At 41.3% G+C, this 24,449-nt stretch overlaps 9 protein-coding genes across 9 annotated transcripts; 4 read left to right on the top strand and 5 right to left on the bottom strand.

The window, feature by feature from the left end:
* Positions 1-743: 743 nt before the first annotated feature.
* On the bottom strand, positions 744-2,414 carry PKNH_0727100 (serine/threonine protein kinase, putative; the record flags this gene model as incomplete). Its single annotated transcript, XM_002258527.1, has 1 exon — positions 744-2,414. One exon carries the CDS (start codon positions 2,412-2,414, stop codon positions 744-746), a length of 1,671 nt encoding a protein of 556 aa, XP_002258563.1.
* Positions 2,415-3,976: 1,562 nt separating this feature from the next.
* PKNH_0727000 (conserved Plasmodium protein, unknown function) lies at positions 3,977-9,271 on the top strand (the record flags this gene model as incomplete). The annotated part of the gene is made up of 1 exon (XM_002258526.1): positions 3,977-9,271. One exon carries the CDS (start codon positions 3,977-3,979, stop codon positions 9,269-9,271), a length of 5,295 nt encoding a protein of 1,764 aa, XP_002258562.1.
* An 881-nt stretch (positions 9,272-10,152) lies between these two features.
* On the top strand, positions 10,153-11,121 carry PKNH_0726900 (conserved Plasmodium protein, unknown function; the record flags this gene model as incomplete). Its single annotated transcript, XM_002258525.1, has 4 exons — positions 10,153-10,239; positions 10,458-10,573; positions 10,700-10,817; positions 11,029-11,121. 4 exons carry the CDS (start codon positions 10,153-10,155, stop codon positions 11,119-11,121), a joined length of 414 nt encoding a protein of 137 aa, XP_002258561.1.
* A 72-nt stretch (positions 11,122-11,193) lies between these two features.
* PKNH_0726800 (conserved protein, unknown function) lies at positions 11,194-11,868 on the bottom strand (the record flags this gene model as incomplete). The annotated part of the gene is made up of 1 exon (XM_002258524.1): positions 11,194-11,868. One exon carries the CDS (start codon positions 11,866-11,868, stop codon positions 11,194-11,196), a length of 675 nt encoding a protein of 224 aa, XP_002258560.1.
* An 861-nt stretch (positions 11,869-12,729) lies between these two features.
* Positions 12,730-14,334, bottom strand: PKNH_0726700 (conserved Plasmodium protein, unknown function; the record flags this gene model as incomplete). Its single annotated transcript, XM_002258523.1, has 6 exons — positions 12,730-12,845; positions 13,019-13,194; positions 13,353-13,427; positions 13,628-13,738; positions 14,017-14,067; positions 14,273-14,334. 6 exons carry the CDS (start codon positions 14,332-14,334, stop codon positions 12,730-12,732), a joined length of 591 nt encoding a protein of 196 aa, XP_002258559.1.
* Positions 14,335-15,821: 1,487 nt separating this feature from the next.
* PKNH_0726600 (conserved Plasmodium protein, unknown function) lies at positions 15,822-17,957 on the top strand (the record flags this gene model as incomplete). Its single annotated transcript, XM_002258522.1, has 3 exons — positions 15,822-15,905; positions 16,037-17,330; positions 17,488-17,957. The coding sequence occupies 3 exons, from the start codon at positions 15,822-15,824 to the stop codon at positions 17,955-17,957; spliced, it is 1,848 nt and encodes a 615-aa protein (XP_002258558.1).
* Positions 17,958-18,304: 347 nt separating this feature from the next.
* Positions 18,305-18,589, bottom strand: PKNH_0726550 (conserved Plasmodium protein, unknown function; the record flags this gene model as incomplete). Its single annotated transcript, XM_039113942.1, has 1 exon — positions 18,305-18,589. The coding sequence occupies one exon, from the start codon at positions 18,587-18,589 to the stop codon at positions 18,305-18,307; it is 285 nt and encodes a 94-aa protein (XP_038969580.1).
* A 1,244-nt stretch (positions 18,590-19,833) lies between these two features.
* Positions 19,834-20,934, top strand: PKNH_0726500 (conserved Plasmodium protein, unknown function; the record flags this gene model as incomplete). The annotated part of the gene is made up of 1 exon (XM_002258521.1): positions 19,834-20,934. One exon carries the CDS (start codon positions 19,834-19,836, stop codon positions 20,932-20,934), a length of 1,101 nt encoding a protein of 366 aa, XP_002258557.1.
* A 586-nt stretch (positions 20,935-21,520) lies between these two features.
* Positions 21,521-22,460, bottom strand: PKNH_0726400 (uncharacterized protein; the record flags this gene model as incomplete). Its single annotated transcript, XM_002258520.1, has 4 exons — positions 21,521-21,576; positions 21,820-21,893; positions 22,071-22,174; positions 22,383-22,460. The coding sequence occupies 4 exons, from the start codon at positions 22,458-22,460 to the stop codon at positions 21,521-21,523; spliced, it is 312 nt and encodes a 103-aa protein (XP_002258556.1).
* Positions 22,461-24,449: the final 1,989 nt, after the last annotated feature.

Below are 24,449 nucleotides of genomic sequence, written 5' to 3'. Positions count from 1 at the left end.
GAGACGAGTTAATCGTTATCACCAAAGGGCTCATGCCACCTCTTTACATCGTGCGCAGGGGTACTGCGCACGGGAACTCCGCAAGGATATAAGTTGCACTGCTCCTGCGAAAGTCAGCCATACAGCGAGTGCCCACTTATATGCTTGCTTAGCGCATCTTCCTACTTGCTAGCACAATAGCACCTTCACCAAACGAATTTGTAAATAAGGGAAACGGATCAGTGAAAGAAGTTAAAGAAAAGGAAAAAAAAAAAAAAATCCACCACTTTTACTACCTTTATTCATATGAATAGGAAAGAAAATGCCATAAGGGAGAGTCTCCGCAGTTTTTTTTTTTTTTTTTCCTCTTTATGCGTATGTCGTATGGGGAGAGAGTCATCATGAGGCTTATGATCCTTCCGTCCAAGCGTTAATAAAGCGCTTAGATACATTCCTCGCAATTGTCGTTTTTTTTTTTTTTTTTTTTTTTTTTTTTTTTTTTTTTTCTTTTTTTTCCACGCGAAGTGCATATATAGCCTGTTCATCATCAGGTCGTGCACTTCGCGTGAAAAAAAAAAAAAAAAAAAAAAAATCGTAATGAACGATTTTCCGTAAATCGGCGTCACTTTGAAGGATTTACAGGGCTACGGAAAATATCCCCCATGGAGTATTCCCCCCTCCCTTCGCGTACAATACGGTTCTGAAGTGTTACACCTCACATATTGCCGCTTCACTCCTTCGTACCTCCACTCCTTATAGACGCTTCACCCAGTCATCTCTTCATGGCCGCACCGCCTGGCAGCTTCACCGAAGAGGACGAAGGAGTGCAGAAACAACTCAGGTAAGGTTGCCCTGCGAGCGAAGTCCACCTGTAGCATGCGCGCAAGCAGGTCCTTCAGCGAACTCGACATGAAGGGATACCTCCGGAATCGCCTGCAAATATCAAATCCTCTCCCCTGCAACATATACCATATATGCATGTCGTTGTTAATTCGACTGAAGGGGTGTGCGCCTGTGGACAAAATGAAAAGAGTAATTCCCAAAGTCCATACAATCTTTGGAGAAGCATTAATTCTTCCGATTTTAAAATCCTCTAAAGGTTTGAATAAAGAGGTTGTTCCACCTACATTGACTTTCCCTTGGTATGTTTTCTGTGCATGCTCAAAGTCAATAAGTTTGATTATCATTTTTTTCTTTAAAATTGTGCCCCTTCTTTGCAAATACCATTTTTTATCCCTTGTGCAGAAATATATTTTGTTCATATTTTTTTTTCTCACATTCTTTACAAGAATATTTGATGGTTTGATGTCACCGTGGAAAACTTCCTGCTCGTCCAGGTACTGGCACACCGTGAGCAGTTGCCGCATAATTTCTGCGAGGAGGTACTCTGGGTAGACGTATGTGTGCTTTGTTTTTTTTCTTTCCCCTTTGGCCATCCTGTGTACTGCGTCATGGGGTTCCTTGTTCCGCGTAGTGTCCAGGGTCATTCCGCCCGCTGATCGGTCGGAGGATCGACCACCACAATTCCTTGGCCCTCCATCCATGCCCTGAAGCTGAAAGAGCTTCTCACGCTTATTCCACCTCATCAAGGATAACCCCCCGAAGGGATACACACTAACTATTTCATCATTAACGCAAAAGAAACTCTCCATCACTACAATGTTCCTGTGAGTCAAGTAACGAGTGAGATGCCTCTCCAACTTCACCACATCCTCATAGCGAAGGTATTTATCCATAAGTGGACTGAAGGTGCTTTCCTTTGGGGACAAGTATATTTTTTTCACCTTCCTCGCCCAAACTGTTTTCCCATTTTTCCTGTTGTGCCTTTCCACGAAGGCGATGTTTATTTTCCTGTGCTTCTTCCAGCACATGGTAACCTCCCACTTTGTTACATTTTCGAAGGGGTTTTCCGTTGGCGTCTTTTCCCCTTCGATTTGTCCCAACAGCAGGGACTGTTCCCACTCCCGGGGGCATCTCCTTGGGAGTGTGTGCTCCGGGCTGACATGGGAAGATGCATTTACTGACTGGGAGATGACATCCCCCCGGCGCGCCTTCCGAATCACCTTCACAAAATCATAACTAGCGATGGTAAATATTTTCCCCTCCAGACATGCATCTGCGGAGGCCGCCTTCTTTTCCCCCTTCTCCCTAAATTTTGTTCTTCCCTTTTTCGAGATCCCCCTTTCAGGAGCATATCCTTGTCTTCTGATTTGGTCCTTTCCCTTTTGAATAACATGGTCATTTGCTCTTTTTTTAAAAAAGAGGAGAGTGTTTTTTTTTCCCTTTACAGTAGTGGGTCTTGCCCCTTCCTCGTGCGTATCACTGAGGGAAGCATTTTTCCCTTCTTGGCTATTCTTATTTTCCCTTTTGAAGAAATCTAAGGGAACATCTGAAAGGTGTGGACGGGAAGTACCTCTCTTCAAGTAGATACTCATCTGCGTTGGTGTTGATGGACATGCGCAGGGGGAGGAATTCTGGTCAGGTTGAATGGCTATTGTGTGGCGAGGCGGCCTCTCTGGATTGCTTCCAACATAGCCTGCTTTATAATCCACACCGGTGTAATGGTTATTCTCGCAAAAAGTAGTCCCTACAAAAGGGGGATGAAGAAAGAGCCCCTAAAAGGAGAATGAACAAAAAGGCCCACAAATATTCACACGCTCTTTGCTTCATCTCACTTTTTTTTTTTTTTTTTTTTTTTTTTTTTTTCCTTATCACATAAAGGAAATTAGGATGTATGTAGACTATCTACTGGATTACCCTTTCACATGAGGGGGCAATTTATAGGGGGTAAGGAAATGTGGGAATTTTAAGCACATATATGGATGGGTAAATTATGCGCGTGAGTAGATGACAACGTAGAAAGGGGGGATATGGCTACCCACCTGTTTTGATCATCTGCATCTGGGCCACGGGCCTTAGTGCACGTACAGGGGGGAGTACGATGTGAGAAGCCCAAGGGGGGGGGGGGGAATTGAAATGAGTAGCCGAAGTGGGTGGTCAAAATAGGGTGATTTGAAGGAAGAAAAAAGGGAGAAAAAGAGAAAAAAAAAGAAATGCATGCATATATATAGATACGTACATACATGCATACACGTGTATCTATTCATTTTTACGCATGAGGAGCACATCACTGAGCAGTTACTCGCCACCTTACCGGTCGTACGTAGAAGGCTTCATATCATGTTAGCGTGACGGGAGTACACAAAATTGTGCGCAGATGAGTGCCCAAAACGTGGTGAGTCGACTGCATATAGTTCAAGGCAATGCGGGAGGGGAGTAGCAGAGTTGGAGCGTTGGTGCGAGGGCCCTCTCTACAGAGGCACCACCTGCACAGCCTCCACCTTCACAGTCTCCACCTTCACAGCCCCGCCGAGGCTCAGGAGCGAGCTAGAATCCACGGTGGATGTGACGGTGCATGCGACAGGCGTGACACCCGAGGAGTTAGCTATGAAGAGGGCAGTGCATGACAGGCGCAGCACGGAAAATTAGGTCCCTTCGCATGAATGCACTTGCATGTGTACGTATTCCTGTGATCTAAATTTTTTTCCCATGGTGATCAAGCCATGCCCCGACATTAGCACCACCGTCATCATCAAAAGGAGCACTACTCTGGGCCCTCTGTTTCTTCTGTCTCTCCTTCTCCCCAGGATCATTTCTATGTCACCGCGGGAGAGCATACATGCACACATGTATAAATGCATACATGTATAAATGCATAGGTGCATACATGCAAACATGCATTGTGAGGATCGGAAAAAAAAGACACCAGCTATACATTACCTATCAGCGAGCGCCCCCTGAAAAAGGAAAAAAAAAACGTACAGGACACCCATTTTTGTACTAACCACGAGAAGGGGCCATTTTCAACCTGCACTCCGTGGGTGGCAGATCATAAAAAAGTACGTACACACTAGGGAGAAAAACGAATCTCCTTAAATGGAAATTAATTTTAAATTAATTTAAAGTTAAATTAATTTATTTTAAAAAAAAAAAAAAAATGTTACTCCAAACATGTAAAACCTGTAGAGGGCTACGTTATGGTTCTTTTCTAACACTAAAAAGTAACAAACACATGAGTGAAAGATGTTTACGATTTTTTTCAAAAGGAATTGAGGAAATAAGTAAAAAGGATTCAAACGATTTACAAGCAAAATTGCTAAGTGAAGAAATCCAACTTTTAAAAAGAAGGGAAAAGCACACTTTTGACGTTGACGTCAAGGAGCTCAACCGCCTCATTAGGAGGGAGAAATTTAACAAACTTAAGAAAATAACACCAAAGGGAGACCACCCGCACGTAACAAACGCAAAAAGCGTCGAGGAAGGTGAACCAGTTGAACCGGTTCAACGAAGCAAAATCGACCGTAGCAGTGAAACTAAAAGAACCTGTAGTATGGGAAACATGGAGAATGCTGGAAATAGAGGAAAAGGGGAATACACCTGCATCGTAGATTGCCCCCCGGAGAAGGAACACCCCCACCAGGAAGAAACAAGGAAGGCAACACTTCCGGAATCAGGAGCAGGAAACGACGGGGCTGTAGGCATAAGCGTTTTCGAGCACCATATAGACAACACCCATGCAGAAGTTCGCAATGTCAACCTAAATGTAGAGGAAATGCGGAACCTAGATGAGTACGTAGAAAACTTAAATCTCTGGAAAGAGAATAAAGCGGAACGACATGAACGGGAAAGTCTGATAGAAAATGAAAAGGATCGTCTTGAAGAAGACACTACAAGTGGAAGCAAGGTAAATGACCGTAGCTCTGTTGAAACGAATGCTTGTGATGATGCTCATGCGGAAAATACTTCCGTTGAAAATTTCTCCGATGGGAGCATCTCAAATGAAAACACTCCCGTTGGGCGCACCCCAGATGGTAATACCCCCGATGAAAACACCCCAGGTGGTAACCCCCCCGATGAATACACCCCCGGTAGAGAGGTCTCGGTGGATACGAAAGACCTGTCTTACTACCTAATCGCGGGAAACGACTCTAGTGTCCTCATGGATCAATCTCATCGTGAATTCAGTACACACGAAGATGTAGAGAAAGATGAAGAGGAAGATGTGACAAAAGAAGTGGTAGAGGAGGGAAGTGTCCACAAGGTGTTAAGCAGTGGAATGGTCCTCAGAACCCGCAAGGACCGCTATATCATGGGAAGATGGAGGAATCTCCTGGACGGGGAGAGCAGCGATAACAACCAGAACAACCCCATCCTCAGAGCATGCATAACAAAGCCCAAGGGGAGGAGAAGGAAGACAAACAACGTGGAGATCAACAGGAAGTACATCAAGCAGTACGTCAAGAAGTACATCAAAAGGACCAGCCGGAAATACAGCAAGAAGAAGAGCAAGGAGTTCACCAAGGAGGAGAGTAGTGAAGAGAAATATAAGGAGGAGAAGAACCAAAAACCCATCGTTACCTCAAAAAGAGTGCGAAAGCCGAAGGGCAGAACATCCGAGTATGTCCAGAAAAACAACCCTAGAGGTGTCTACCCCGAAGGTATTGGTCCGGCGGTTATTTATCGCTCAGAAACTTTGCTTGCTATGCAGAAACATTGGGATGATGTAATCTACAATAATATGTACAAGGCGTTAGGTGCTACGGAAAAGGAAATGCTCGACGGGGGCAATTTATGTGGACACCGTGGTTATGCACAGTACTGTGTGCTGCGGGATGAAAAGTGTAGTGACAATGAATCCCCGAGACTGCAGAAGAAGGGAGATACGTTCGACGAGGTTTCCGTTCTCAACATGATGCTCCTTCTGCAGGAACGCTCTCGGGGGGGTGACTTCGCTGAAATGGAAGAGACGCACTTAAAGGAGGAAGTAAAGGAAAAAGTAAAGGAAAAAGTAAATGAGAAGGTGAATGTAGTGACTGAGGAGGTAAATGTAGTGACGGAAGAAGTGACGGAAGAAGTGAAAGAAGAAGTAAAAGAAGAAGTGAAAGAGGAAGTGAAAGAAGAAGAAAAAGAAGTAAATGAGGAAGTAAAAGAAGAAGTAAAAGAAAAAGTGAATGAAGAAGTGGATGAGAAAGTCGATGTAGTGGATGAGAAAGTCGATGTAGTGGATGAGAAAGTCGATGTAGTGGCTGAGGATGTGACAGAAGAGGTGGTTGAGGTGAAAGAGGAAGTAAAGGAGGAAGTAACAGATGATGTAATGGATGATGTTAAGGAGGCTGTAGAAGAGGAAGTGGAGGAAGGAGAAGATGAAAAAGTGGCTGGGGAGGTGAATGAAGAGGTGGTTAAAGAGGTTAATGAAGAAGTGGTTGAAGAGGTTAATGAAGTAGTTGAAGTGCTCGAAGAAGGAGCGATTGGTGAAGACGTGGTCGAAGAAGAAAGGCACAAGACAGAGATACCGAAGGAACGAATAAGCGTAGACAATCCCGTTGACATTGAAAACATAATGAAAATGAATATTTCGCAGTGTAGTGTATCTGAAGGGGTTTTTATCTTAACCTTCTTCTTGGCAATGAATTCTCTGTCTGTGAGAATGCTAAGCAAGTTCGCCCCCCTGTTTATGAACAACTTAAGTAGTCTGAATGAGAAGCAGATTCTGTTGCTTCTGTATCTCTATGGAGGGGAAAAGAATATTTTCGATAATTTTGTTAACATGCTAAAGATCTTCTATTTGAATAGGAGAGTATTTGTAAAAAGTGAATTGAATTCGCTTCGCAAGATAAACGTTTCATGGATGAAGAGTGATGTTTCATGGATGAAACTGAGCAAGAAGGAAATGCTTGAAATATGCCGCTGTAAATATTACAAAATGTTGAAAAGGGATCGTTTAGATCTTCTTTTCCTGAAGGTGTGTCTCAAACATGGTATTAAACTGGATGAGGAGTTAAAAGTATTTTATCATGAAGGTGATGATATGGCTCATCGAGGTACTTACTACTTGAAGTTATTCGAATGCTTTTGCAAACTCACTAGTAGAAATGATGAAAATTTGCTTATCATGGCTTTGAGGAAACCACCTTTTTCAGTTAAAAAAATTCTGATATACAAGAATGAGGCTCAATTTAGAAGGGCATTAAACATTAGATACAAACCGAATTGTGTAAGTAGTTTTTCTGAATTGAAAACTGTGTTGAAATACCTTAATCAGATAGACAGTGTATTTTTTTTTAATTGTGTGAGAAAGTGTATGGAAAATGACTGTACTGCTAATAAAATAACGGATAAAGAAATGAGAGAACATGTAGGAATCAATCCATTTTTTCTTTTTTGCGAATCCAACCGATTTGTAGAATCGAAGGAGCGTCTGCACAAACGTACAGCAAACTTTGAGGAGCAGAGGAAAAAGAAACGCTTCAAAAAATTAGGACATACAACACTTGTGGAAGACTCGGCAGATGCATCTCCTTTGGAAGAATCACTTCCTTATAGAATTGTAGATATTTACCCCATCATAACATTCTATGTTTTATTAAATCACATGATGAGGTTTTTTCTTCTTCACATATTTCGCTCATCGGATTTGTTCGCACCGTTAAAGGATGCGGTGATCCATAAGGAAAGGCTCCTCTTCCGCGAGGACGACGTGTTCATGGATTCCGCGGTTATTATGTACGAATGTTGTCATCAAGGGGAGAAAGAAACTACATGCGAATCAGGAAGCTCGTCAACATGCGACTCGGTAGAAGATTACCCATACGAGCAGGAAGAAGCGAAACTGGATACTAAAATGTTCAGCACGAACAAGCTTATAAGGAAAAAGCAACGTACAGTATTGTTTATGGCAGACAAGAAAAATGCAGATAAATTTTGGCCGTCTGATAAAAGAATAACAGTACAGAAAATCCCTGCGAGCCTTATTTATCATGCCATTTTTTTCATTAACAACTACGTGAAGGATCTAGTTATTTACCTTGGCGAATACCATCTAATGCACGAAGATATCCTGTACACCCTGGAATTTTTTTACTTGAAATACCTTGTTCTGTTGAATTCGATGCATAAAGAGTGGAATGACTCTACTGATGGGGCAGATGGAGATAAATACATGCGCATCAGACAACAATTGTTCAGTCAGGTGGAGGAAATCATCCCCCCTTGTTTCAAGAACTTAGGAGAAGTGAACGAGGATGAAAGCAAACCTTACTACCATTGGCAAAAGCCAACATGCAACATGGATGAAGATGTACCGGAGTTTTGCAAGAACCTGGATTTTCGGAAAAGAGCCTATCGGACGGGCAGGGCGCACAAAACGGGACAACTGGACAGAACGGGACAACTGGACAAAGCGGGACAACTGGACAAAACGAACAAAATGGACAAAGCGGAAGAAATGGACGGTGAAAACCTACACACCTTGTACAAATCCAAGTGCTACCGCATCACCTGCAAAAATATCACTTCCTCCATTTTCAACACCATATTTTCTATTATGGTTAAATATATAAAATACGATTCGAGTATAGTGATCAAGAATAAAGAGGACTCGTGGTGTTTTTCAAAAACAAACTTCCTAAAGGTTATGATTTATACCCTCTCGTGTTACGTAAATAGCCTATGCTTAAAAAATTTTAATTATTTTAACTTCATCTCGCAAAATTACCTCCCTCATCTTCACATTTTTCCCGAGTGGAAAAATATTAACTTTGGCGTCCAAGAGCGAAACTTGGAATCGTGCCTTACGTGCATGTCACAAATTGTAGAGCATTTATACAATTATATATTTTATTGCCTACCACTGATGCGTGTGTTAAAGATCAATGAAGATGAGTTAACAAGCCTGACGAGATTCCTCTCCATGTTTTTAATTCCATTACATTATCACGTTTACTTTTGTCAGAATTTTAATTTTTATGCAAATACATGGCAGTGTGAGAGGGAATCATCCTCGGTGGACATGGATAGCGAGACGGTGGAAAAGAACCACAATTCCTGGAAGAACAACAACCATGAGGACACTCTCCAAAAAGAGGATCCGAAAAGGATGAACAAGCTAATTTTGTACTATGAAATAATTTTCAAGTACTACCTTAAAGGAACGCTTATCATAGATCCAAAGACATTGTCCATTGAAATGTTAGTCATTAGACTTGATACCATGGCTCGTGTATTAATTGTTTTTGCCCTGCATAAACTTCCTTGCGCCAAGATCATTACTGACTTGAATAAAGTATTGGATCGCCTCATCTCTGAGTTCGACCAAATCAGTCCCAAGCACCACCATATGATCCTGAGCTGTTGTCAAAACTTGATTGATCACAAGAAACTCTTGCAGAAATTCAAGATGAACAACATTCGGAAGTGCTCCGTGCTAAAGAACTACATTGTGTGCCATCGTTAGGTGCGTAGCCAAATTGAGGTGGAAAATTCATCAGCGAACTGGAAAGAAAATATATACTTTTCTCCATTCCGCTTTAAGTGTTTTTTTTTTTTTTTTTTTTTTTTTTTTCACACCAGGGTGACACTCCTACATATCAGTCGACTCACCCTCCTCTTCACGCCGTGCCCCTCTTCTCTTCGATGTTGAAAAGCCAAGCGGGGCGGTGTGTGGAAAGTTCCCAAAACTGACAACAAAAAACTTACAGAACTTTTAAACGAATTTATACGGAACCAACTCGTCTTACCGGGCGCTGGCGTCACTTCAAAAAAATCAAAAGAGAAGAAAAAAAAAAAAAAAAACGCCCCCCCTTTTTTTTTGTAAACCACTCCGCAATGGAAACGATTTGCATGTTTGACGTTGCGTCAATTAATGCACTAAGCGGCATTTTATGCGCATTATTTGGTATTAATTTTACTTCATACTCCAGAAAAACGACCTTAAATTTAGTAATCCAGAATGTGAGGAAAAAACCATACGACAACAACGTGGGCGAAATGGCGAATAATACATTTTCCTAATCTGGTTTTTCATCCCTCTGGGACTGATATATTATGTTCACTTTTGCAAAAAAGTGGAGAAAGTGTTAAAGCGAATTTTTTTTTTTTTTTTCTTTTTTTCAAAATTAATCATTTGTTCCATTTTTGCCTGAACAGTTCATATTTTTTTTTTTTTTTTTTTTTTTCCAATAACAATTAAAAAGCTAGCCAATGCATGTTTACTCCGTTGAGACGGTTGAACAATTGTGGCAGTAATCTGTACGCCCCTGTACGACAGCTAATTGATGTTACTTCGAAAGAGGTTTTAATATTAGCGTGGCACCCTACTCGCCCCTAATCAGCGACATGAAGGGTAAAAAGTCCAAAGGGGACAATAATACTTTGTCTTCGAAAAAGGGTCCAAAGGGTATCCCGGCAGGACATATAGCGCAGGTTGGTTGATCATTAAATGGGGGTAAAAGTGTGTCCTATGTGGTGGGGACAACCCTCACTTCAATAGCGAAGACAACATGTTTGAAAACTCATCAGCAAAAAATAAACTGCTTACCCTGAGCGGTAAATTGCGCTTTGTCAATACACCGTTTCATCTTCTACATCGCTTATTTATTCACTTTTTTTTTTTTTTTTTTTCGACCCCATCGCACTTGAAGGATGCTCAAAGCGAGAGCGCAGACGATTTGATCATCGGGAATATGGCCGACTTAAATGAGAAGGACGGCTCGAAGAAGACCCTCCGAAAGGTCATTCAGATGAAGAGAGATATCAGGTGAGTCTCACTCTCTACCCTGGCGTCGTTTGGCAATGATGACGCTATTAACGGCAGGTGTGGCTTCACTCATCGTGTCGTGCATTGATGCACACACCGCTTCGCATGTCGCATCTCACCCCGCAGAAAGATAAAGAAGGAGAAGGCTATCATCAGCAAATTGGATGCTGAAGACAAGGAAAAGGCGGAACATATGCTGCAAGTACAGAAGGCCCTGCGGAAGTCCAAGGGGGAAAGAATTTACGTAAGGATGGAAAAGCGGTGAACAGGATACCCACAAAAGTGCTTGACGCTTTCATACGAGTTGCATTCCTTGTCCGCTTATACGCGATTTTCACTGTTAGTGCTATTTTGTTTTTTTTACTTTGGTTTATGTCCCTCCCCGGTGTGTGCTTTGCTGAGTATGATTAATCCACCCACTTTGCAACATGAACTCTCCCCCCCCTTTTCCGTAGGATGAAAATAGCCTCAAGAAACGAAACCAAAGAATTTTGAGGAAAAAAAATAAGTCCCGTAAAAGGTGGGCGGAAAAGCTAGCCAAGGGATGAAGAGAATGATGTCCCCTCTCTCCTGCCACAACGTCAGCGTCCACCTTACCCTCGGAAACTACAAAAAAAATTTTATAAACCAAAAGAGTGCAACATATTATTGACATGCATAATATATCCAACGTCGTTTGTTATGGGTTTGTACAAATGAGGAGGTAAAAATATCTTCCTCCTGGAGACAATTCCCAAAATTACGATAGTCCACCAGAAAATATGAACAAGGAAGAGAACAAATCTCACAACAAAAGAATTACACTCTGGCAAAATCATAACATCGATGGTCATTACGTACAGTTGAAACAAATTAAAAATGTGGATTACTCGGACAATGGTGGGGACGGTTTTACACAGAATCCCCAGTAGATTTAAAAAAAGAGGGGAGTTTTTTGCCGCCTGTATTTGATTACCTTCTCCGCCCAAGGCCATGGCGTAACATATACAGGTTACCACAGAAATTAGCCCAATAAGTAACCATAAGGTTGAAAAGACATACACATTGGACGAAGCTGCGCACACTATCTGATCATGTATCCTCAAAGACGAAGCTGTGTAGCCACATATAAATGTTATAGATCCAGCTATGTAGCAGAAGGATGTCCAAAAGTAATATGAAATGACACTCAGCTTGAGTACTTCGCTTGAGAAATTGTAGCAACATTCTGCGGAGTTTGTGTTATACTTTGCTTTCTCTTCACGGGGGTCTTCTTCACTGCTCGTGCTATCATCCAGGGAGTCTTCATTTTCCATTTAGACCAACGGTAGAGGTAAAATCGTATGTTTGGTTTTCTTTTCCTTTTTATATTTTGGGGATGTCAAAAAAAAGGCAGACTGATTAAATACCCCTTGGGGGGATACATAAATTCCAGCTGTACGTATGTGTGGGGGGTAAACTGGAAGAGCGCAAATTTCGCCAAGCCTAGAATTACTATATTCGTGGAGGATGATACGATAATAACGAAAAATTTGCCAAAAAAAATTGTCAAAAAAAATTATCAAAAAAAAATTATCAAAAAAAAATTATCAAAAAAATTGGCGAAAAAAGGTGACGATAAATGTAGCAAAAGAATTGTGCTCATTTTGGCGAAGCGTTGCATCCCCTTTGGGTACGCGGGCCCCGTCAACCGTTTAATTTTCCTCCTGTTCCCCCTCGCTTACACACAAATCCACCCCCCTTTTTAATTAACGAAGGCGCTGATCGAGGAGTCCTAATAAGAAGCTATAGTGGAACGTTCGCCAAAACGGAAATGACACATTTCTATTTACCGCCACTGTGGGAGCACAGCAAAGCGCATTATTACAAAAATGAAAAAAATAAAAATAAAAATAAATAAATAAATAAATAAGAACAACAAATAAAGGTGAACAGAACAAGAGGCCTTGCAAAGGAATATCATAACATAGTAACCGTGCTGTAATTGCGCTATATCATTTCACGGGCCACATTAATCCAACAATGATCATCGCGGTAGGTATGGCAATTGGACTTTTCTCTCCAATCATTGCGTCCTATCGAGGCGATCGCCAATTTTTTTTTTTTTTTTTTTTGTTTGTTTGTTTTTTTTGTTTTACCCAGTCGTCTCCATTCCTTCCTGTGAAATGGCCTAGACCTTATATATTACTTTTTCGAATCGACTTCCGTAAGGCCTTTCTCTCCTTGCGCGACAAATGTTTCGCATAGGGCTTTGCCTTTACCTCTTCGACTTTAAACTTCGTGTTTATGTAATCTATCAGGTGTGTGTATGCGTGTGTGTATGTATGTATGTATGTGTGTGTGTGGGGGGGAATTGGCAAATGAGGTGGGCCACACCACAATTACGGAGGGTCTACACACGCAGAGCAACTTTATGTAGGTGCCACACTTTCGCGCTGCCCTTGTTTTATTCTGCTTTCTTATTACTTGGGTGGCCAAACAAGTAGGGGAGGGTTACGTCCAAGTGGTAGGTGTGCACTACCGACACTAGGTTCTGCACTTTCTCGGAAAGTCCCGGAAGTGACTGATCTTCCGTCTGCAGCGGTAGAATTCCGATGAGACCCGTTTTCGGTAATTTGATAAAATCCGGTGTGTTCACATACCTTCGTTGGGGGGGGGGGGGAGGTTGAGCAAAGGGAGTGTGAAGAAGGGGATGATCGGAATGGTAATGACTTTCCCATAGGCTCGTACACAGGGAGCTGTGTATCCATGCCATCCATACTTTTCCGCGTAGAGGAGTTGGTTCGTTTTCTCCACTTACCGATGTTCTATCAAAACGAAATCAATTTTGTGCAAAGTGGCTATGAGGGGAATATGCTTATAAAATTGTTCATATCTTCCGAGGAGAAAAAAAAAAAAAAAAAAAAAAAAAAAGTAAAAAAATATGATAAAAACGAAGTAGTGTGTTTCACCCTGCTCCATCGTTACATACTGGTGAAGTTTCACATGTCCAGTTACAGTTACACCCATGGGAAGATTTTCCCATTTCGCCAAATAGCTAATGTTTGCAAAAGAGGAATAAGTGTTTGACATTACTGCGTAGTCCGGATAACTATTACAGCCTGTAGTGCGTCACATTCCAGACAGTCTACAATTTTGTCGTGGTTGAATGTAAATGACTTGAGCGATTCGTCTGTGTTAATAACCCTGAGGGGAGAAGTTGTAGCGAAGAGAACAGGGAGAAAAAAAAAAAAAAAAAACATAACTTGGGGTATCCGATGTGAGACCCATCTTTCATATGCGCCAGTAGGCGGAATGCACATTTGCGAGGCATGGATGCTTGTCTAGATTTTTCCCTTGCCTCATGTCACTACCACAAGCATGTGTGAATGTGCAAGGAGTGGCCCACGTTGGAGGAGTTAATTCCTGCGCATTGTGCATTCTCACTGCCTTTCTGCAGTGCCACTTTTTTTTTTTTTTTTTACCCCAACAAGGATTTCAACACCGAGGTACTCTTCTCTTCGTCCAGAGATTCCCTAACATGGAGAAAAAAAAAAAAAAAAAAAAAAAAAAAAAAAAACTAGATGGAATGTCTTCGTTCATTTGTTCTACATTATATACAGATGTCAAAAATAAACAAAAAAAAAATACAACTCCGCAAAGCATGCACCCAACAGAAGGCATATATATAGACATTATGCATTACAAAATTTTTTTCACTTAGCTACAAAGGAGTAATACAATTCAATGTCGTAAGGAGACTCCATCACGCGCTTATTTTTTGATTGGCCTTTTTCTTCCATTTTGTTTTTCCGCTATATATGTATTTATGCAATGAAAGGAACAAATGGGATTCGTAAAAAAAAAAAAATAAATAAATAAATAAATAAATAAAGCAATAAATAAATAAATAAAGCAATTAAATGACGGGAAAAGAGAAGAATGGATTAACAAACGGAGGAAGAATAAACGATGCGTCAGTGAAAAGCTGCACACACACGATCACACGTGCAGCACTTTCGAATGGAAGCAAAAATTACAGAAACAACAAAAAAAAAAATTAAGAAGGAACCAAAAAAAAGGTTCACGTATGGCGTACAAGTGGCGTTGAAAAGGAGCAGAAACGAAACAAAATCTGAAAACACAAAGTAACACCACAAGGTAGAACTGACACACTGGGTGCTATGTCTATTTCCCTGAGCGCATCATTGTAGTTGTTCGAGCTTTAGACTTTTCATTGATCTAGCAGTAATCTACTGAAACCAAGGAATGTACATTCGTATGTACATAAGTACTCATAGGCTTAGCGAAGCATATGTGGCTTATCATATGCTTCGCTAAACCTATGAATTACACTCTGCTTTTTTTTTTTTTTTTTTTTTGTACTTTTCCTTTTAGTTCAGGATTTTGGCCATTGATGGATTTACGCGAATCCTCTGAATTTTTTTTTTTTTTTTTTTTTTTTTTTTTGTGGCACTCTTTAAAGTTTGTTGTTGCCCATTTTGATTAACTCCGTATTTGTATTCATATCCATATCTGTATCGTATACGTAAGGTACTTTTTTTTTTTCTTCAACTTTGCGTGATCTTTGGGCGATGCTTCACTAATTACTTGCCAACTGTGGCATTACTCTCTGGGGGAGGGGTACTGGACTCTCATTTGTTCTTCTGTGCAACTAATCCCTTTACTTCTTTTACTCTCCTTCAATTGCCTCTTCTTCCTGCATCTAAGTTGCCCTTAACCGTATGAGAACAAGCTAGGATTGCACATTCGTTGGTTTGTGCTTTCGTTAGTTCTCCCTACTAATTTGTTCACTTTTTTTTTTTTTTTTCCTTCCTCATTTTATTATTACTTTTTTATATATATATTTATTTTTTTTATTTGGTGTTTGCTTTATTTTTTATTATTTTTTTTTTTTTTTTGTGTCACCAGGAGACCTCCACCCCCCTTTCACAACTCTAATCTCTGCTTAGCTCCAATACACGTAATCCTTTTCCTTGTGCCCCACCATGAACCTGTTCTTCTGAGGAAAAAAAAAAAAAAAAAAAAAAAAAATGGAAAATGAATAAACTAACTTGTAAATAAATGTAATTAGAGTAATCTTCAACACACAGAGAACTTTGGTAGGAGAGTTTGTGTTTCGTTTCGTTCAGCAGAGGAAGGGAGGAAAGAAAGCGGGGAAGTGGTGGTAAGGGGGAAATTGCCGATTCAGCGACAAGTTGGCATAGGGGATCACGTGACAGACAAGAGAAAATTTTAGACCACCACACTACACAACCGTTCAGAAAAAATGGTGAAGTATTGTAGACGGTTTTGCACCTCGGACGATTCTAAAATAACATCTGCCCTAGAGTTAAATAAAATTAAGGTTGAGGTAAGGGTGCATCATCGTGTTAGCTTGTTGGTATGAGTGGATGGGGTGACGGGATGGTTGGATATCTGGACCACCTATTTACATATTTCCCTAGCACACACCTACATCGATGTCCCACCCCCTCACTGCAGGGCTACATGCGAAACATAAAAATAGAAGATGTGAGAACAATCAGGTGCATAGAAACTTTGGACTTAAATAACTATTACTTGCTCAAACTATACCTTAAGGATGTGTATTTTATTTTTTTGAACTTCGTTACTCATTTGACAGATGAAGAGGAGCACACATTGCTACATTCGGAGAGTGAGAGAAACGCCTTTCTGTTTAATACCGAGATCAAGAGCTACGACTCATTCTTGGAGGAGGTAAGGAGGCTCAGGGAGGGGTGCGGAGGCCTTGACCCAGGGGGAGATGCCTATAGAAGAGAAGGACCAAACAAAGAAGGAGTTACTCAGGACGCAGGTACGGAAGGTACCTTAAAGGGAGGAGAATCTAATCTGGTCGAGACGATCGGTGCTCGTACCAACCAACCGAATAAGAACTACCCCCGCTTCGATTACGTAAACGAACTTTTCTATCATCTCTACACAGAGGATGACATAGCACTTCTAAATATAGACAAGGAGGTGAACCTCCGAGTGAAGAAGGAAAACATTTTTGAAAAATGCATCCGAATCAACAACAACATTATCATATACATGTTGTCCTACCTCTACTTCAACGACAAGTTGAAGCGCCTTCGGTTGGACTACAACTTCCATTATATTCTTTCTAATAGGAGCGGAGGGGTGAAGCGTGGCAGAGCGACTACCTCTACGGGTATGGTGCAGGTGGAAAAGGAGGATACCCTCATCGAACAGAATCGCCTCTCCCAGGAACATCTCTTTCTCATTTATCTGTCCCATTTCAAATTCTACATCGTCTCCTTTTTTCTGTACTCCTACGTAAAGTTCAAGGGTAGGAAAAGTGCAACCGCATTTCGAAGTACAGGTGGGATGACAACTAGAGGGGGTGCGCGGAGTGCGCCCCCTCCGGATAAGGAACAGTTCCTGTATAACCACGAAGACAACTGGAAGAACGTAGCAAGTGTGTCTTCCTACATTTCCAACTTTGTGAATAAGGTGTTGCATGACATAGACGTCGCGCTGAAGACGAACCGATCTGCTTCTAACATAGATGCAGAAAGCGGAAAAATTAAAACGGGTTCATGTACTAGCGAAATGATTAACGAAATATTGAAGAACAAACTTTCGTTTAAGCAAGTCACTTTAAGTCATCTTGACTTCTGCCTCTCCTGCATGGTCCTTCTGAACGTGTACTCCCCAGATGGCATTCAATCGTGCCTTCACTACGGTATCACCTACGCGCACTTTTGTAGCACCTTCAAGAGATATTCAGCGTCGCTTGCTTTATGGAGGGAACGTAAGGCCTCTCAAAAAAATGCGTGATGTTATTTAGAACCTCCTTACCCGCATGCACACTCTCTCTAAAAAAAAAATCATCACTACAATTGTTTCTGTCACACAATCTTCGTCCTAACGTTTTTTTTTTTTTTTTTTTTTTTTTTTTTTCCTGGCAGTTCAAAGAGCAAACTACTTCAGCTTCTTCGAGGGGATAAAACAACTTTCCTTTATCGAGCGATGTTGTCTATTTCCCAACGTAAAACGAATTCGTCTGGACTACCTCTACAGCATTTTATTTTCAGCGAACAATCGGAACAAGTTTGCTCTGAATATCAGCTTCATAGATCAGTGCATAGGAATGTATAATGAGAACAGAACTTCATATATGCTAGAATGCTTGGGCATGCACATGAAGGAAGGTCGAGTTTGTTTTAACATGTCTACCAAGGGAGTGGATGGACGGAAACCTCAAGATGCCCCGAGGTGTGCTTTGCTAGACAACAAACAGGAATGTGTTGACTTCTTTATGAAAACATATCAAGACAGGATAGAGGACTACGTCTATATCTTTTATGATGAGAAGAGCTTTGATCGGGAGAGGTGCTACCGCAAGTTCGACGTACCTTCCATGGTATGCTTCGGGTAACCACACAGTAAATTTATGTATCAATGAAGAGAGGCGAAGCTTTCAAGCGATGCGAAATGCTACCTACTTTACTCCCTTCTCTACAGCGTTACACAGCTTCACCTGCCAATCGTACGAGACAACACCACCCATCTTCATATCGGAAGTTGTGCCACTTACGGAAAGGAGAAAAAAATAAAATAAAAAAAAAAAAAAAAAAGAAAAAACGATGACGAGGGGAAGACGCTTACATGGATTATCCCCCCGAAGGGGAAGTAGAAGTAGGGACACCTCCCTCATTATACTTTAAAGATTGCACCACAAAATGTAATTTTTTTTTTCTTTTTCTTTTGTTAATTTTTTTTCTGTTAACAAAGTGTATCTTCTCTTTTCTCCAGATGGGGCGAGGAAGATGGAGTTTTCGAAATATTAGAAGATGGTGAAAGTTGCGAAATTTCCCGCATTAAATACTCCCCGTTGTTGCTCCTACTGTAGATGTTTTCATTGCCACCTCTGTTGTTGTCCCAATGTGGGGAGGATATTTCCGGGGGCGTCCATGGCTGAGCCCGCATATTGTCTCCGTAAAGCCATACGTAGTTCACCACATACGGGTCGTTTATGCTATTGTGAAAGAGGGCTTCCTTTTCTTCCATTGGTCGGTTGGATGAAGGGATTTTCCGATAACGCTGTAAAAACCGCTCAAATCAGAAAAGGGAAGGAGTCCAACCTATGGGTCCTTTTCCCTGAGCAGTCCATAAAGTGTGCATGCTCCGTCTCAGCGGAGACATATAATTAAGGGGATTCTAAATTCTGTCTCTTCTTCGAAAGATATAAAATTTCCTTCAACTTTCGCATCGGCATCGCAGAGTGCAGACACGCACGTAGTTCATTTCCACCCAAGTCGCAGTTGTGTTATTTCTTCAAAAACTTCTCCTGGGTGACTAAAGTGAAGGTAAGTAAAAAAAAAAAAAAAAAAAAAAGACATCCTCTATTGAGCGGCAGTTTTATCACATTTAAGAATTCTTCTTCACGTAATTACTCCACGATAATGCTGCAATTATCATAGACAGCCTTTTCTATAAAAAAAAAAAAAAAAAAAAAAAAAAAGTCGCGAAGGGGGAAGGGGAAAAAAAAAAAGGCCCCCAAAAAAAAAAAAAAAAAAAAAAAAAAAACACATGTGCAGGGAAATAACAAAATTAATTACACGGATTATGTGTGCACAAGAAATGCCACATCTGTGAAACCTTTATCTCGCTAGAAACCGCCCTTCATTTAGGAGAAGGGAGAACAAGAATAATGGCTTTCCAGACATCTCGGAGCAGAGCCATGTGCATGCTCATGTAGAAAGCACCTGCCCTCGGTTTTCATCCTTTAACCTCTATCCCTCAAACCAAAGGGGTGGAAAAAAAAAAAAAGGCGCTTCATTACTATACTCTCCTCAAACCTCTTTCCCCTTTTCCACCATTCCTGCTAACAAAATTTACAAGAGAACACAAGGTAAGCTGCACATATATACTTCCCCTTTGAGGCAACTAAATGGATTGAAGAGATACAAACGCATCCACATCACATAAGCCTATCGCATTGAAAATATTCCGTTATCACCATGATGAACCAAGTAAGTACGTGCATTATTTTTGTGGGTCCAGTGTACCATTGCACGATGTAATTGATCTCCCATTTTTTGTTGCAATGATAAACGGCACGTTGGGTAGACAGACAGATATCAACCCCAGGGGGGAGGCTGTAAATATCTACCTTCAAATCAGTGCACCCATAATGCAGACCACCTTAACCCTAGACATGTACCATCCTAATAACTACCCCACGGCAGAGCAAGAACGAAAATTTGAGCGAAAATGTTCGGAAGGTGCTAGCCAAGAAGCACAGAAAAAAGATGAAAGAAGAAAGGGAGTTGTACAAAGCTACCAAAGCGATAAGTACACAGAACAATGCTCAGAGAAAAATAAACGCACAGAATCAGTTGTCGTCCAGTAGCTTCGTAAACAGAATGAAAAACATCAATAAGGCTTTCCCTCATATTAGAAGCAAGGAAGACAAAAATTACATGAAGGAGAATTTTATGAAAATACAAGAGAAGGTGTCTCTACAAAAGAAGATCCTGGAACTGAAGGAAGAAGAAAAAAATAAGAAACCATTTAAAATGAAGAAGTTTGAAAATGTGGTTTCTAAGGTGGCTAGAAATTTGCAAAAAACTGGGGAGGGCTCCCTTGGCGTAAGTAAGGCAACGCAGCCTAAACGGGTCATCACGGAGGAATGTGCCCCTGGGCAGGTGGAAGAGGAAGAACAGGGGGAGTATGACAACGGGGAGGAAGCATATGGAGAAGGTGAGGGGGAAGAAGTAGTAGATTATGATGATGAAGAAGTGGAGTACGTAGAGGAGGAGGTAGATTATGATGATGAAGTTGAGTACGTGGAGGAGGAGGTAGAATACGAAGAGGAGGAGGTAGAATACGAAGAGGAGGAAGTAGAATACGAAGAGGAGGAAGTAGAGTATGCGAAGGAAGTGGAGTATGAGGACGACGAAACAGGATATGAAGAGGTGTCTCGTAAATGCCAAATTGAAAAGCGCCAAGATACAGCCGCAGAAGCCGACTCTGTAAGCGCACCCGCTAAGCGTGAAAGCAGCATCATAGAAAAACTCTCAAAACGGGGTAGCGAACTGCCAAGTACAGAGAAGGGGAACAGGAAGAACCTCCATAAGAACTTTGGAAAGTTACCCACCTACATCTTAAAGAAAAAAAAGGACATCGTAGACGACTCCACAGATGTGCCCGATGGCTACAGGCTCCTGAAAAACGACGAGAGAAGCTGCGTCCTGAAGGAGCTGCACTCACAATTAACGGAGACAACAGAGGAATATAAGATAAACAAAGACAAGACCAGAAAAATAGAACTGGGGAAAAGACTCAAAGAAATAAAGGAATCCATAGAGCTGTTAAGCAAACCACACGTTCTGGTGAACGAAAATTTTTAGCTCAACAGGTGGTGCCAAGGAGGAGAACGACATTTTTGCTAACTACATGGGGGTGTATCCACTACCATATCGGGGTGCGGTGTTCTTAGTATTGTAGGGTACCCTCGAATCATATCGTGTGTACTTTCCTCACACTCAGAGCAGTTTCTTCGGAAAGAGAAAGTTTTTCAACCCCCCCTTTTGCAAAATTTGTAATGTACATTTTTTGGAGGGAGTCTGCTTCTTCGAAGGTTGGATTAAAGACAGCTGTGGAGCGTTTTTTTTTTTTTTTTTTTTTTTTTTTTTTGTACCAAAAAATAGGGAAGGCGCAGTGGCGGGAAGGAGGAGCATTATAAATGGCCACTTGAGATGGTCACTCCGGGAAAACATCCAAAGAAGCCCCTAAGGAGTAGCATAGCCATACGCTCCGCCACTATGCATAGATGAATAAACAGAAAAAAAAAAAAGGAAAAAAAAAAAAAAAAAAAAAAAAACACCCTCCTTGTTAATAATTAAAATAACTTCTTCATTCATTTTGAAATGATAGCAGAAACGAATGGGCAAAATCGTAGCAAAGTCAGTGGCAACGTTACCCATCTGCAGGGCATCATTGCCTCAGGTGAGCAGTAAGCCGGTCGGGAAGGACATCCATGACGCATGTTCCTACAAACGGGGCAAAAAGATATACACACATCAGGGGTTGTTAACATACGTTTGTTGATGAATTCCCATTGGTACGCATGCGTCTGTGTACAATACGGGGAGAAGACACACATGGTTGGAGTGCCTGGGATGTTACCCTCCCCCCCTTATAAAAAAAAAAAAAAAAAAAGCAACAAAAAACAAATGGATATAACGCGTTTCGCATCCGAAGTGGCCTCTTTTTCCAAAGCAGGTAACTCCTACCTTTCTCTCTGTGATCATTCCAGTCCTCCAACTGCTCCGCTGTGCAGGCAATTTGGGCTCTGTAATACTGAAATCTGTGAAGTGGCCAAAACGGAAAGAAAGCGTAAAAGCAGATAAAACGGAAAAACATTTATCTTTCTCCAACGGTACACTCCTCACGTCAAACAAAACTGATAAAATAACTTTCAAGAATTGCCCCATGGACATGCGTTATTGCAACATTATGACCACATGTCCGGAGAGAGACTCACTTGCAGCGGGGGTTATCCTCCCCCAGTTCGCGTGCACACCGACAGAACATCGTGTATCTATAAGCACAGTGGTTAAACTGATTCATCTGCAGAAATCGTGGGTCCTGTTCAGCCGAAAGGAGTAGGGTTCGAGAGAATCATCCATATAATATGTAGTTAACAATGGGTGAGCTTAATACACACACAACATTTGCGAGTGTTATTTCCCCATGGGGCACACGCCTGAGGAATCACTCCACATTTTCTTCCATGTGTGCGGACGCCTTACACATGGATGGTGCACTGCGTCCATTCTCTCCCGTGAAGACTTACGCTGGAATGCGGGTTGTTCGAAGTCAACTCATCGTACTTCTTCATCAATTTGGGGTCTAAGAAATGCGGGGAAGTCATTGTGCCACCTGTGTACGTTTTATTCTTCGCTATTTGTTAAGGTTAACCGTTAATTGTTATCTGTTAAATTTTTTTTTTTTTTTTTTTTTTTTCCTTCAACTTTGCGTGATCTTTGGGTGATGCTTCATTTTAAGGGGCCAAAAAAACATATGCACGATGAGATGCCCGTTACACCTGGGGATGAACAAAAATAGCAGTTCGATTTCGCCAAGTGCTAACACCTTTGTCGATAGCCGATTAGGCAGAAGCATACTCTTTTTTTTTTTTCTTTTCGTGTACACCTTTTCCTTTGGGGGGATTTTTTTTTTATTTTTTTTTTTTCCTGCGCGGTATATACCGATATTTCCGGTGCGCCCTTTGATAATATTGCCTCACCTTTTGCCTCAGGAGGGGGAAAGAGCGACCGGTCGATGAGTACCGGATTGACAGCATCGATTAACAGGATGGTCCTTTTTTTTTTTTTTTTTTTTTTTTTTTTTCTTTTTTTCTTTTTTTCTTTTTTTCTATTACCCGCGCAGAACGTGGCGTTATTTTTTCGCTTAGGTGCACTCAATTTTCCTCTGCGTGATTTCATCTCTTTATTGAGAAGAACTGCACGCCGCGGCAGTATGCACAGAGGGTGAAAAATGCGTGCACGCACGTACGACTGCGCACGCCAGAAGGGCTCCTTCACAAGGGCAAGAGGGAATAGGTGTATGTATGCCCAATTTCCCCTCCTAACCACAGAGAAGTGTTGACATTCCAAAGGGGCAACAAACCAGTGACATATTACGTGCTTGACGTTGGGATATTCGCCATTTCGCTGCGAGGGCTAGAGGTGATTTTGCATCTCCCGTATGGTTCGCCTCAGTTGTGGGGTAAAAGAAATGTGCCGACCTCTCGAATGCTGCAGCATCTCTACTCATTATCTCGGCGTGCATTTCTTCCTCCACCTACACCGTGTCGACCATCCTTAGTGCATAAAGGAGTGCTTGCCCCACAGTGCCTCACAATTTAAGTACTATACAACGGAAGGTGTACCGTGCAGACCATCTTTCTACATGTATGCACAGTCTGCAGAAATTCTTAGAGGAACTCTTTCCCTATCTGTAGATATCGCATGTTGATTCGTTCTTTTTTTTTTTTTTTTTTTTTCCTTCTATCCTAAGGGAAATGTTTTGAATGTAAAATTATCTCCACATAGCAGAAGGGCATTCCCATCCTGATGGACCCCTTTTTATGATTCCCTCATTTTGGTAACTCTATTTTTATATATATATGTTACTACCTTTTTTTTTTTTTTTTTTTTTTTTTTTTTTTTCAGTCATCCCAGCGCTTCTTCAAGCTTCTATTTCGCATGAGGATTAGGCATGCAATGCTCTTTTACATTTTTTTTTTTTTCCTTACCTTTTTTGTCCTTTTTTTTTTAACTCCGTTGTTATTAATTCTCACTTTAGGGGGTGTCTCTCGGACACTGTGTGATGGCCGCCACATGTGCGCGCCCCCGTGTGTCTCTGCGCTGTAGGTGCTGAGCAGAGCTTTGCCCATTTTTACCTTTACTCCTGCCTTATGCGCATTTTTATTTTTTCCGTTCTCTTTTCCTTCACGAGTTCCACACCAGTAGAAACTCCATGTCTCCTCATACAAATGTGTGCGCTTCAACTGGGCAAGAGGCTCTCCCCTGATTTATGATGGCACTTCGGCGCACACAGCGTTACACATCCAACGTGATACCACACTATAGCCATCTACACAGAGTACTGAGCTTAGTGTGGTCATCTTTTCTTGGAGAAAAAACCTTCCCTTCTCCATCATAAGCAGAATTATTATCCTTTTGGAAAATATATTTTTGCCGTCGTCCTTTTTTTTTTTTTTTTAAATCCATTTTGAATAGTGCATCCTTTTCGAGTTTTCACCCCTACCATACGTTATTAACAAAAGGAACCAAGTTACAATCACCCTGAATGGCATTTTTGCCTGCATAGGTGGATCACGCACAATTCTGCTATC

The sequence above is a fragment of the Plasmodium knowlesi genome, assembly GCF_000006355.2.
Source record: "Plasmodium knowlesi strain H genome assembly, chromosome: 7".
NCBI classification, from domain to species: Eukaryota; Apicomplexa; class Aconoidasida; order Haemosporida; family Plasmodiidae; genus Plasmodium; species Plasmodium knowlesi.
Note: the sequence above shows the minus strand (reverse complement) of the source record. Positions and strands in the feature narration are given on the sequence as shown.